Raw genomic sequence first — 14,581 nt, 5'->3', positions numbered from 1 at the left:
GAAATGATTATTCAAGAAAAATCACTTTTAAAAACAAGAATCAAATAAAAAAATAATTTTTCACCATATGATCCAAAAATGTATAAATGGCTAATTACGCATGTAAAAAAACAGCCAAGCCAAGTAGGAAATTAATAGTATAAAGTTATTACTGCTTTTAAAATCTCATTAAAGGATCTGTTTTTTCTGTTCACCTCCTCCTTTCTCCTCTTCTGAAAGCATTGACTCCTTGGTGGGCTACAGTTCCACCAGAGTCAGGTACGATTCCACCGGAGCTGGGACTTGTCTGGTATCTTGTTCAAGTGGCCATTATTTATGTGTCAGCCTGGACAATGAATATCAGTAGGCTATTCATGGGATAAACTCAATTCTGTCTTCACCCAGTATTTTCACACATGCACTTTCAGCAAGGGTTGCTGGGTATTGAACAGGAGCAGCTCTGACTGATTTTCCTGCCCTCTTTCCCCCCCTCCCCCCCCCCCCCCCTCTTAACCCAAGGGCTCTGAAGCCAATTACATTACCTCTACTTCTGCCCCAGGGGCTGAAATCACTTAACTCAGACGTATTCTGTGACTCCAGTATTTACTCACGATTCAACTCACTGAGCTGCTAGGGGAACCGAGAAGTGTTATATTTTAATGCTGTGATGGAGCATCACCTGGCCAAAAAGGATGATGGCATCTTACTTTTGCTTTTTTTGATTTGTTTTTAAACTTTCAGTTGCAATTTAAATAAATTTTATTTTGGATGTTGGAGGGTTTAAACTTTCCTTCTAATATCAGTGAAACACAAGATTATTTCTGCTTTGGTAACCAGCCAGTTTTTGTCTTGATGCTAGATCTCTGGTTTCTACCAATAATTACCTACAACAGCAGCTGAACGTAAATGGTGCTGGTCAAAAGATGGACTCATCAAATCATCTTGGTTCTCATCGGACAAAAGCATGGAGTAAACTCCCACCTTCAGGAATCACAGAATTGCCCTTATCATTCAAGCGTAGCCATCACAGTAACACAGATATACTGTAATAGAAATGCTGTATATTACAGTAACTAAAATCAAAATGCCAAATTTTAATTAAATTAGTGTCTGTTGGAAATTGTACATGAGCTAATCTTGTGTTATTTTTAGTCTATGGAGTGCCTCATTCAGTCAAAATTTTGGAATTGAACTATAAAATAAATATGCTGTGTTAATGCTAGAATACTTGGAAATAAGCAATCTATGCAGTAGTGCTATATATGTACGGTTAACTTTGTAATGCATTTGTTATGGTGAAGTGATCACAACTGATGCATTCAGTTTATGAACTGCACATGTTCAAAACCAAATAACTGGGTAGCATTTATTTCTTTTATCCACAATAACGATCATGAGTGACTTTCTTCTGCAACAGTCCCAGTGTTTATATTTCAGCTGAATTTATTGTTTGTGATATTTGTATCGGACTTCATATCTAGCAGTTGCATAATGGTGTTTTAACTTTGCAACAAACTAGAAATGAGAATTATTTATTTAGCTGTGCCATGTATGGAAGTTCATTTGTACTTATCTGATGGAATGTAGTGAAAATATGTTGATTTAATTATCTTTACACTGCTGAGTGGTTCAGATTTGTTGGTATTGGGTACCAATTTACAATCAAATTTCAGCATTGCAATAGCTGTGCAATACTCTCATCTGTTTGCAAAAAATAGATGATTTGTAATGCACCTTTTACCTATGTAAACTAGTACAGATTGTTTCAAGTGCTTTACGATATATTGTAGAACAGGTAGTGATTTACACCTAATTGCATTCCACTCATTTAGTTTGTTCAACAGTATGTGAATTTAAAAACTGAAACATTATCACTGGAACCTTACAAGTGACAGCACCACATTTGTTGTACAAACCACAGCAATTATTCAGTGAAATAAAAACAGACAATGCTGGAAACGCTCAGCAGGTCAGGCAGCATCTGTGGAGAGAGGAAGGTAGGGTCATCGACCTTCCTCTCTCCAGATGCTGCCTGACCTGGTGAGTGTTTCCAGCATCTGCAGTATTTTGCTTTTGGCAATTTTTGTGTCCCTGCCTATTTAGCAGGATAAGTGTCAATCATGTTGAGACCACTTTACACTCTATCTTTAATGGTATATATCCCATATATATTATTGTCAGTCTATACACATGGGTTGACATCCAAAATTATAATGGAATGTGTTTGGAACATTATCCATTGTGATGAATTTGCATTTAATTTATTAATCCATTTGGTGAAATAATTCTGGCTGCAAAACACTATTTTGCACAAGAAGTGTATGTTTTTTATATATAAATACAAGGTTTATATTCCTAGGCTGCATGCATCAATTTCATAGCATATTGATCATTTTCTAATATGAATACTGCAGAGAAAGCTCAAATATTTTTGAGCCTAACTTCAGTATTTGCATTGCATTGAAACGGAACCTCCCTTTTGTTATTTTAGTTGTCCTTGTACCAGTGGCTGTTCTGTTTATTGCAACCTGTGTGGTTGTTACAGTCTTCTTGTGCTAGTTTTCAGAGTACTGGATACCTGCTTTCTTGACTTTAGTGCTGAGTAAGCTGCTTAAAGTAATATTTTAATAATAAATTGCCCTCTCAGCACACCGTCTAGTTACACTTTTTATCTCATCTTGAAAATGAGAGGCATGCTCGTACAGATCCTGATAGGAGATGATCATTCAACGAAGGAAAAGTAAAATTAAAAAAAACAGGTGAGTTATAACAGAATGAACTTACAGTTACTGGAGTTAGTCTCAAGATATGATTTAATTTTTCCTTTTTTTTCCCCTCTGGAGTGCCTTTTTTTGTTTTGATTTGCAGTACAATGTAGATCACACTTACATTTTTGTCTTGTTTTTTGGTCAATTTTTGTGTTCATTAAAGTGAGGGATATTAGCACTGAGAAGTGGCCATATCAGCATCAAGCACTCCAAGATCGAGTGGATTAAGCTTAGATGCACAGTAAAGATCCCTCTACCCAGTCTCAACCTGAACTTCAAAAGACCATATCCTACTGCAGTAATGTGGCATTTCCCACATCACCCATCCTATTACCTGAATGAGTGAGGTGCCAATTTTGTCAAGTTAGGAATAGCTCAAGTGCCTATGGAACTGAATTAAGACTGCCTCACGTTCTTAGCTAGTAGAGATCGTTATCCCAGCAGTTCAATTTTACACTTGAATATTGATCCCAGTTTCAAACATATTTTACATGTGCTGTTTAATCATATCAAAATGTTTAAGTACTGTGCACTTGTGCAATTGATGTAAATACACTTTATTTATATTGGCATGTAAATTTCCTGTGCATCATAATTTTGAGATATAATTTATCAATATTGTCTTACTGATTTTATATTCACAAAAAAAATCAAATGCCTCTTTGTAGATTTGAAGATATTTTACAATAAAATATTTTCTGTAATGTTTGTTTCAATTTTGTGCCCCTCTTTTGCGATTACTGATAATTGTAATATCCTATTTAGATGGTCTCCACACCCAACAAAATTGATATTGCAGCTTTAATTGGCTTTCTTAAACTAATGCAGTTTGGATCTTTTAGTAAACCTGCTATTGTTGGTCTTTCAGAAACTTAGTAACCGCCAATTTCCCCAGTGAGCAGAGGTTTGAAATCAATTTAATTCTTGACTTCAAAAAATAAATTCAATGAGACTTTTTTTTGAGAAATATCAAACTTAACCATTCCTAAGATGTTATCAATTAATTGTTTTTAAAGGAGGAATGTTGCTGTTTTTGCAAGGGAAGGATGAATGAACAAGATACAAATTCCAAAATGGGAGGTTCGTGGAACTCAGGTTGTCAAAATTCAGGAATAAATTGGGATTGCTTTCATATTATGTAAATAGAACTGAAAACTAAACTCAGGCTAGGCTTTCCCCTCACATGCAGGGCAGGCCTTCCCTTCAAACCCATGTATGTGTATATATACGTATACGTGTGTGTATTTTGATATATGAACTAGGAATAGGCCATATGACCCCTCGAGCCCGCTCCACCAATCAATCACATCATGACTGATCTTCGACCTCAATTCAGCTTTCCCACCCTATCCCCATATCCCTTGATTCCCTTAGAGTCCAAAAATCTATTGATCTCAGCCTTGAATATACTCAATGACTGAGCACCCACAGCCCTCTGGGGTAGAGAATTCCAAAGATTCACAACCCTCTGAGTGAAGACATTTCTCCTCATCTCAATCCAAAATGGCTGACCCCTTACCCTGAGACTATGGGCTCGATGTTAGCAGGGCTGTGGGTTCGCAATCGCAGCCTAATTGGAGCCACTTACCTTGTCTTCCGGGTTCCCCACTGCTGATCTGCGCATCGGGCGGGCTGCGCATGCGCAGTAAGCTCTGTCAGCTGGAGGAGCTCTATTTAAAGGGGCAGTCCTCCACTGACAGATGCTGCAACAAATAGCAAAAATTACAGCATGGAGCAGCCCAGGGGGAAGGCTGCTCCCAGTTTAATGATGCCTCACTCCAGGTATCATTAGATGGGATGAGGAGGAGGAGGACGACAGAGATCTTCCCCCGGCGGGCGGGAGGAAGCGGCCTGCCTCTGCCACCAGGAAGGCGTGGCTCGAGGTGGCAGAGCAGGTCAACAGCACCACCAACATATCGCCCACCTGCATACAGTGCAGGAGGTGCTCCAATGACCTCAGTCGGTCAGCCAAAGTGAGTACACTTACTCATTCCCCGACACTCCATCTGCCACATCACCGCCCCCACCCCACATCTCCTTCTGCACTGCCAACACTACACTGTCACATCACCCCTCATACCCACTCAAACCTCATCCTCATCTTACCTGCACTTACTCACCTCGCCAGTACTCATCCTGCCACTACCACTCAACCCAATCCTCATACAATCTCATGGCTCTATCTCATACTCACCCTCTCGTGCATCTCTTTCACGGTCAGCCTCACTCAACCTGCCACTACCTGTGCTGCAGCCACAGGGCATGCATCACATATGTGCAGTAGGCAGCGTAAGGCAAACGTGTCGTGAGCATGAAGGGGATGCACAAGGGTGTTTGAGGGTTTGTCATGGTTTTTACTTTTATTGAATTTCTGACCAACTCACATTACATATTATATTGGCACCACTACTGCCACGTCTTTGCAAATCTTGTCTGGTTTGTGCAATAATGCCCTTTCCTGAGGATCACTCTGGAGACCCACAACTGATGCCACCCATTGTGTCACTGCAGAGTGGGTGTAGATGTATTTGCAGGGCTCTTTTGTGCAGACGACTGAGAGACGTCGGCGATGTGCCCGGTGGCACCCTGGAAGGATGCGGAGGAGAAGTTGTTGAGGGCAGTGGTGACTTTGACAGCGACAGGTAAGAAGATGGTGCTCGGGACAACCGGGAGCAGCTCAGCATGAAGGAGGCTGCAGATGTCCACGACTACATGTCGAGTGACTCTGAGCCTCCGTGTGCACTGCTGCTCAGAGAGGTCCAGGAAGCTGAGCCTCGGTCTGTGGACCCTGTGGCGAGGGTAGTGCCCTCTGCGACGCATCTCTCTCTGCGGTTGCCCTCCCTCCTGCTGTTCAGGTGGATGTGTCACAGCACTCTGTTGTGAAGCTCCACGTGTCAGAGGTGGACGGCGAGGCTGGTGATGCTGTTCGCCCTCCGAGGAGGTCATGACTGCAGCTACGGCGATCCCCATCCGGAAGATGTACATCTGAGGGGGTCCGCAAGGTAGGTACATGTCTCTGGACCCCGGGGTAAATGTGCAAGTTGGTGAATTTTCTTGTCAGGAGGAGGATGGTGGAGGCCAAACTTTGTCCCAAGTGACAGAGTGGCCTCCTGCAACGAGTGAGGGTCACCCCCCTCCCCCCCTCCCACCCGTCAAATGGACCTTTGCAGCTGCCACAGGCTGACAGCTGCAACAGGTCCATTTCAACTGGGAGTGTTTCCCACAGTATGGGAAACAGTTCCAGTTGTCAAATCCTGCCCCTCCTCACATATTCACTTAATCAGGTCTGTTAATGACCCGAAAGACCAAGGTAAATACTGTTAAGTGGAACCCCGCTGGCTTTAATTGCCTGCGGGATTCCCACATGCGGGGGCTGCGCGCGCATGTCGGCGCATCTGTGGGGAACCCGGAAGTGGGCGGGTTGGAGCCGGGCTCCGAACCCGCTCCGGGATTCCCCGATTTTCGGAGCCCCCCCCCCCGCCAGGAACGCACCCGATAGCGGGTGCTAAAATGAAGCCCTATAACTCTAGTTCTAGACACTCCAGCCAGGGAAAACAGCCACTTAGCATCTACCCTGATTAGCCCTCACAGGATCTTATGTTTCAATGAGATCTCCACTAATTTTTCGAAACTCCTGAGAGTATAGGCCCATTCTACTCTATCTATCACTGGACTGCCCTCTCATCCCAGGAATCAATCTAGTGAACCTTCGTTGCACCGCCTCTAAGGCAAGTATATCCTTAGGTAAGGAGACCAAAACATGTTCACAGTACTCCAGGTGAGGTCTCACCAAATCCCTGTAGAATTGCAGCAAGACTTCCTTACTCTTGTACTCTAACCCCCCTTGCCATAAAGGCCAACATACCATTTACCTTCCTAATTGCTTGCTGTACCTGCATGTTAACTTTCTGTGTTTCGTGTACAAGGACATCCAAATCCCTCTGAACACCAATATTTATTAGTTTCTCATTTTTAAAAAAAATCCTGCTTATCTATTCTTCCTACCAAAGTGAATAATCTTACATTTCCCCACATTATACTCCATCTGCCACCTTGCCCACTCACTTAACCTGTCTATATCCCTTTGCAGACTCTTTGTATCCTCCTCACAGCTTACTTTTCCATCTAGCTTTATATCGTCAGAAAACTTGGATACATTACGCTTGGTCCCTTCATCTGAGTCATTAATATAGATAGTAAATAGCTGAGGCCCAAGCACTAATCCTTGCAGCACCCCACTAGTTACAGCCTGCCAACCTGAAAATGACCTGTTTGTTCCTATTTTCTGTCTGTTAACTAATTCCCAACACCACGAGCCTTTATCTTGTGTAACAACCTTTTGTGTGGCACCTTATCGAATGCCTTTTGAAAATCCAAATATACTACACCACTGGTTCCCCTTTATCTACCCTGCTAGTTACATCCTCAAAAAACTCTTAATAGATTTGTCAAACACGATTTCCTTTTCATAAAACCATGTTGACTCTGCCTAATCATATTTTGATTTTCTAAGTGCCTCATTACCACTTCCTTAATGATGGATTCCAGCATCTTCCCAACTACTGATGTCGGGCTAACTAGCCTATAGTTCCCTGTTTTCTCTCTCCTTTTTTTGAATAGCGGTGTTACATTTGCTACCTTCCAATCCACTGGGACCGTTCTAGAATTTAGGGAATTTTGGAAGATCACAACCAATACACCACTATGTCTGCAGCCACCTCTTCTAGAACCCTAGGGTGTAGGCCATCAGGTCCAGGGGATTTGTTGGCTTTTAGTCCCATCAATTTCTCCAGTACTTTTTCTTTACTAATATTAAGTATTTTAAGTTCCTCACTCTCATTAAACCCTTGGTTCCCCACTATTTCTGGTATGTTTTTTGTGTCTCCTATTGTGAAGACGTACAAAATATTTGTTTAACATCTCTGCCATTTCCTTATTCCCCATTATAATTTCTCCCGTCTCAGCCTCTAAGGGACCCACATTTACTTTTATAGAATCATAGAAAATTTACGGCACAGAAGGAGGCAATTTGGCCCATTGTGTCCGCGCTAGCCAAAAATGAGCTACCCAGCCTAATCCCGCTTTCCAGCACTTGGTCCATAACCTTGTTGGTCATGGCACTTCAGGTGCACATCCAGGTACTTTTTAAATGAGTTGAGGGTTTCTGCCTCTACCACCTTTTCATGCAGTGAGTTCCAGACCCTCACCACCCTCTGGGTAAAAAAAAATTTCCTCAGCTCCCCTCTAGTCCTTCTACCAATCACTTTAAATCTATGCCCCCTAGTTATTGACCTCTCTGCTACGGGAAATAGGTCCTTCCTATCCACTCTATCCAGGCACCTCATAATTTTGTGCACCTCATAATTTTGTATACCTCAATTAAATCACCCCTTAGCCTCCTCTGTTCCAAAGAGAACAACCCCAGCCTATCCAATCTTTCCTCATAGCTAAAATTCTCTAATCCTAGCAAAATCCTCATAAATCTCCTCTGTACCCTCTCTAGTGCAATTACATCCTTCCTGTAATGTGGTGACCAGAACTGTACACCGTACTCGAGCTGTGGCCTAACTAGTGTTTTATACAGTTCCAGCATAACCTCCCTGCTCTTCTATGCCTCGGCTAATAAAGGAAAGTATTCCATATGCCTTCTTAACCACCTTATCTACCTGTCCTGCTAACTTCAGGGATCTGTGGATATGCACTGCAAGGTCCCTCACTTCCTCTACACTTTTCAGTAGCCTCCTATTTATTGTGTATTCGCATGCCTTGTTTGTCCTCCTCAGATACATTACCTCACACTTCTCCGGATTGAATTCCATTTCCATTTGCCACTTTTCTGCCCACCTGACCGGTCCATTGATATCTTCCTGCAGTCTACAGCTTTCCTCCTCACTATCAACCACATGGCCAATTTTTGTATCATCTGCAAACTTCTTAATCATGCCCCCTACATTTGTCTAAATCATTAATATATATCACAGTGTCCTCGGCCCAACCATCTTCAGCTGCTTCATCAATGACCTTCCCTCCATCATAAGGTCAGAAATGGGGATGTTTGCTGATGACTGCACAGTGTTCAGTTCCATTCGCAACCCCTCAGATAATGAAGCAGTCCGAGCCTGCATGCAGCAAGACCTGGACAACATCCAGGCTTGGGCTCATAAGTGGCAAGTAACATTCGCGCCAGATAAGTGCCAGGCAATGACCATCTCCAACAAGAGAGAGTCTAACCACCTCCCCTTGACATTCAACGGCATTACCATCGCCGAATCCCCCACCATCAACATCCTGGGGGTCACCATTGACCAGAAACTTAACTGGACCAGCCATATAAATACTGTGGCTACGAGAGCAGGTCAGAGGCTGGGTATTCTGCGGCGAGTGACTCACCTCCTGACTCCCCAAAGCCTTTCCACCATCTACAAGGCACAAGTCAGGAGTGTGATGGAATACTCTCCACTTGCCTGGATGAGTGCAGCTCCAACAACACTCAAGAAGCTCGACACCATCCAAGATAAAGCAGCCCGCTTGATTGGCACCCCATCCACCACCCTAAACATTCACTCCCTTCACCACCGGCGCACTGTGGCTGCAGTGTGCACCATCCACAGGATGCACTGCAGCAACTCGCCAAGGCTTCTTCGACAGCACCTCCCAAACCCGCGACCTCTACCACCTAGAAGGACAAGGGCAGCAGGCGCATGGGAACAGTCGGGATGGTGAGTTCCCCTCCAAGTCACACACCATCCCGACTTGGAAATATATCGCCGTTCCTTCATTGTCGCTGGGTCAAAATCCTGGAACTCCCTTCCTAACAGCACTGTGGGAGAACCGTCACCACACGCACTGCAGCGGTTCAAGAAGGCGGCTCACCACCACCTTCTCGAGGGCAATAAATGCCGGCCTTGCCAGCGACGCCCACATCCCGTGAACGAATAAAAAAAAAAGCAAGGGACCTAGTACTGAGCCCTGCGGAACCCCGCTGGAAACAGCCTTCCAATCACAAAAACACCCGTTGACCATTATCCTTTGCTTCCTGCCACTGAGCCAATTTTGGATCCAACTTGCCTCTCTCCCTTGGATCCCATGGGCTTGTACTTTTTTGACCAGTCTGCCATGTACAAAGGAAACTACGAAGGTATGAGGAGTGAGTTGGCTATGATAGATTGGGAAGCTTCATTAAAAGGCATAACGGTGGATAGGCAATGGCTAACATTTAAGGAATGAATGCATGAATTGCAACAATTACACATTCCTTTCTGATGCGAAAACATAAAAGGAAAAGCGGCCCAACCATGGCTAACAAAAGAAATTAAGGATAGTATTAGATCCAAAGAGGAGTCGTATAAAGTTGCCAGCCTGAGGATTGGGAGCAGTTTAGAATTCAGCGAAAAAGAGGGGAAAAATAGAGTATGAGAGTAAACTTGCAAGGAACATAAAAGTGGACTGTAAAAGCTTCTACAAGTATGTAAAAAGAAAAATTAGTGAAGACAAATGTAGGTCCCTTACAGTCAGAAACTGAAGAATTTATAATGGGGAACAGGGAAATGGCAGAGCAATTAAACAAATACTTTGGTTCTATCTTCACGGAAGAGGATGCAAATAACTTCCCAGAAATGCTAGGGAACCAAGGGACTAGTGAAAAGGAGGAATTAGAGGAAATTAGTATTAGTAAAAAAAATAGTGCTGGAGAAATTAAGGGGACTGAAAGCCGATAAATCCCCAGGGTCTGGTAATCTGCATCCCAGAGAAATAAAAGAGGTAGCCATGGAAATAGTGGATGCATTAGTTGTCATCTTCCAAAATTCTATAGATTATGGAACAGTTCCTGCAGATTGGAGGGTGGCAAATGTAACCCCACTATTTATAAAAGGAGGGAGAGAGAAAACAGGGAACTACAGACCGGTTAGCCTAAACGTCAATCGTAGGGAAAATGCTAGAGTCTATTATAAAGGATGTGATAACAGGCATTAAGAAAATATCAACGGGATTAGACAAAGTCACCATGGATTTATGAAAGGGAAATCGTGTTTGACAAACCTGCTGAAGTTTTTTGAGGATGTAACTGGTAGACTAGATAAGGGAGAACCAGTGGATGTGGTTTATTTGGATTTTCAGAAGGCCTTTGATAAAGTCCCACGTAAGAGGTTAGTGTGCAAAATTAAAGCACATGGATTGAAAATTGGTTAACAGACAGCAAACTGAGAGTAGGAATAAATGGGTCTTTTTCGGGCTGGCAGGCAGTGACTAGTGGGGTACCGCAGGGATCAGTGCTTGGGCCCCAGCTATTCACAATATATATATCAATGATTTGGATGAGGGGACCAAATGTAATATTTCCAAGTTTGCTGACGACACAAAACTAGGTGGGATCGTGAGCTGTGAGGAGGATGCAAAGAGGCTTCAAGGCGATTTAGACAAGTTGAGTGAGTGGGTAAATACATGGCAGATGCAGTATAACGTGGATAAATGTGAAGTTATCCACTTCGGAAGAAAAAACAGAAAGGCAGAGTATTATTTAAATGGTGACAGATTGGTGAATGTTGATGTACAAAGGGACCTGGGTGTCCTTGTACACCAGTCAGTGAAAGCAAATATACAGGTTCAGCAAGCAGTTAGGAAGGCAAATGGTATGTTGGCCTTCATTGCAAGAGGATTTGAGTATAGGAGCAAGGATGTCTTTGCAGTTATACAGTGCCTTGGTGAGACCACACCTGGAGTATTGTGTGCAGTTTTGGTCTCCTTACCTAAGAAAGGATATACTTGCCATAGAGGGAGTGCAGCGAAGGTTCACCAGACTGATTCCTGGGATGGCAGGACTGTCACATGAGGAGAGATTGGGTCGACTCGGCCTGTATTCACTCCAATTTAAAAGAATGAGAGGGGATCTCATTGAAACATATAAAATTCTGACAGGGCTAGACAGACTGGATGCAGGGAGAATGTTTCCCCTAGCTGGGGGGTCCAGAACGAGGGGTCACAGTCTCAGGATATGGGGTAGGACATTTAGGACTGAGATGAGGAGAAATTTCTTCACACCTGTGGAATTCTCTACCACAGAAGGCTGTGGAGGCCAAGTCACTGAATATATTTAAGAAGGAGCTGGATAGATTTCTGGAAACAAAAGGCATCAAGGGGTATGGGGAGAGAGCAGGAATATGGTATTGAGATAGAGGATCAGCCATGATCATATTGAATGGCGGAGGAGGCTCAAAGGGCCGAATGGCCTACTCCTGCTCCTATGTTTCTATGTTTCCACGTGGGACCTTGTCAAAAGCCTTGCTAAAATCCATGTAGACTACATCAAATGCACTACCCTCATCGACACTCCTTGTTACCTCCTCAAAAAATTCAATCAAGTTAGTCAGAAATGACCTTCCCGTAACAAATCCATGCTGACTGTCCTTAATTATTCTGTGCCTTTCTAAATGATGACTTATGCTGTCCCTCAGAATTGATTCCAATAATTTGCCCACCTCTCTCTTCACTTTACATACTTGTAGAAGCTCTTACAATCTGCTTTTATATTTCTTGCTAGTATACACTCATTCTATTTTCTCCCTCTTTATCACTTTTTGGTCATCCTTTTCTGGTTTCTAAAACTCTCCCAATCTTCAGGCGTATTACTCTTTTTGGCAACATTATAAGCCTCTCCTTTTAATCTAATATTATCCTTAACTTCTTTAGTTAGCCACAGATGGATCACTTTTCCCATGGAGTTTTTATTCCTCAATGGAATGTATATTGAGAATTATGAAATATTTGTTTAAATGTTTGCCATTGCTTATCTACTGTCATACCTTTTAATCTAATTTCCCAATCAACCGTAGCCAACACACCCCTCATACCAATGTATTTGACTTTGTTTAAGTTTAAGACTCTAGTTTCGGCCTTAAGTTTGTCACTCTCAAACTCAGTGTGAAATTCTCTCATGTTATGATCACTCTGCCCCAGAGGATCCCTTACTATGAGATTACTAATTAACCCTGTCTCTTTACACAAGACAAGATCTAAAATAACCTGTTCCCTAGTTGGTTCCACGATGTATTGTTCTAGGAAACTGTCTTGAATGCATTCCATGAACTCGTCCTCCAAACTACTTTTGCCAGTTTGATTTTGCCCAGTCTATATGAAGATTAAAGTCCCCCATGATTATTGCATTACCTTTGTTACAAGCTCCTCTTATTTCTTGATTAATACTGTTAGGGGCCCTATGAACTACTCCCACCAGTGTTTTTAGCCCCTTGTTATTTCTTATGTCCACCCATACTGATTCTACTTCCTGATCTTCCGAGCCAAGAGCCTTTCTCACTACTGTCTTTGTCATCCTTCATTATCAGGGCTACCCCCTCCCCCCCTTTTCCATTTGTCTGCCTTTTTGAAAAGTCAGGTACCCTGGAATATTTAGTTCCCAACCTTGGTCACCTTGCAACCACGTCTCAGTAATGGCCACTAGATCAAACCCATTTATCTCTATTTGTGCCATTAATTCGTCTATCTTGTTACAAATGCTTCGTGCATTCAGATAAAGTGCCTTTAATTTTTACTTTTTACTATTTTTCCCTGACTTGACCTTATTCACTGAAGTACTATTACCGTTAAACTCTCTGTCCCTTCCTGACACACTCTGCTTATCTTTACCCAAATCGCTACAGTCCTCTTCGGCCTTGACTTTTCTCTTTTTTTTAAAGATTTATAATTTTACCCTTACCTGAACCCTCCCCCACCGTTTTTTGTTTAAAACCCTATCTACCTCCCTAGTTATTCGATTCGCCAGGTGGTCCCAGTCTGGTTTAAGTGGAGCCTGTCCCAACTGAACAGCTCCCTCTTTTCCCAGTATTGGTGCCAGTGCCCCCTGGATCGAAACCCCTGTCTCCCACATGACTCTTTGAGCAATGCATTTAACTCTCTAATCTGCTTGACCCTATGCCAATTTGCACGTGGCTTACGTAGTAATCCCGAGATTATTACCTTTTGAGGTTCTGCTTATTAATAAGCTCCTCAAATTCCCTCAGCAGAACCTCATTTCTAGTTCTACCTATGTTGTTGGTTCCCACATGGATCACGACAACTGGGTCCTCCCCCTCATGCTCCAAGTTCTTTTCCAGCTGCGAGGAGATGTCCTTACCCCTGGCCCCGGGCAGGCACACAGCCTTCAGGACTCCCGGTCACGGCTGTAGAGAACCGTGTCTATCCCCCTGACTATACTATCCCCTACCACGACCACATTCCTTTTTACTCCCCCCCTCGCCTTGAATGGGCTCTTATACCATGGTGCCTGCTCAAATTGCCCATCCTCCCTGCAGTCTTTGTTCTCATCCACACAGGTAACAAGTACCTCGTACCTGTTGGACAAGGTCAAGGGCTGAGGCTCCTTCATCACTGCACCCTGGGTCCCCATACCTGCCTGACTCGCAGTCACATTCTCCTGTCCCTGACCATGGACCAAATCTAAACTACTACCTAACATAAGGGGTGTGACAGCCCCCTGGATCAAAGTGTCCAGGTAACTCTTCCCCCCCAACTTCCTGATGCATCGCAATGTCTGCAGCTCGGACTCCAGCTCAACAACTCTGAGCCGAAGTTCCTCGAGTTGCAGACACTTACTGCAGATGTGGTTGCCTGGAATCACACTGGTCTCCACAAACACCCACATGCTGCAGTTACGACAAACCACCTGCCCTGCCATCTCTATCTAACCTTGTTTTATATATTTAATAAGTTAAAGTTTTTATTCATTCAATATTTTTAGTTTTATTAGCTAATTAGTTTATCTAGTTTGTTATTAATTTAATAAAGTATTAGCAAGTTATAGTTCCCCAGCTCTTGGTTTA

At 43.1% G+C, this 14,581-nt stretch overlaps 1 protein-coding gene across 4 annotated transcripts in view; it reads left to right on the top strand.

Moving 5' to 3' along the window:
- LOC137333589 (centrosomal protein of 72 kDa-like) overlaps positions 1-3,403 on the top strand; it is a 49,374-nt gene extending 45,971 nt beyond the window's left edge. For all 4 annotated transcript variants that reach the window (XM_067997806.1, XM_067997808.1, XM_067997805.1 and 1 more), the window contains one exon: positions 839-3,403. In XM_067997806.1, coding sequence (XP_067853907.1) covers positions 839-1,028 — 190 coding nt within the window. In that variant the 3' untranslated portion in view covers positions 1,029-3,403. The remainder of the gene's footprint in view (positions 1-838) is intronic.
- The last annotated feature ends 11,178 nt before the right edge of the window (positions 3,404-14,581 follow it).

The sequence above is a fragment of the Heptranchias perlo genome, chromosome 16, assembly GCF_035084215.1.
Source record: "Heptranchias perlo isolate sHepPer1 chromosome 16, sHepPer1.hap1, whole genome shotgun sequence".
Lineage (NCBI taxonomy): Eukaryota > Metazoa > Chordata > Chondrichthyes > Hexanchiformes > Hexanchidae > Heptranchias > Heptranchias perlo.
This window is presented reverse-complemented; position numbering and strand designations above follow the sequence as displayed.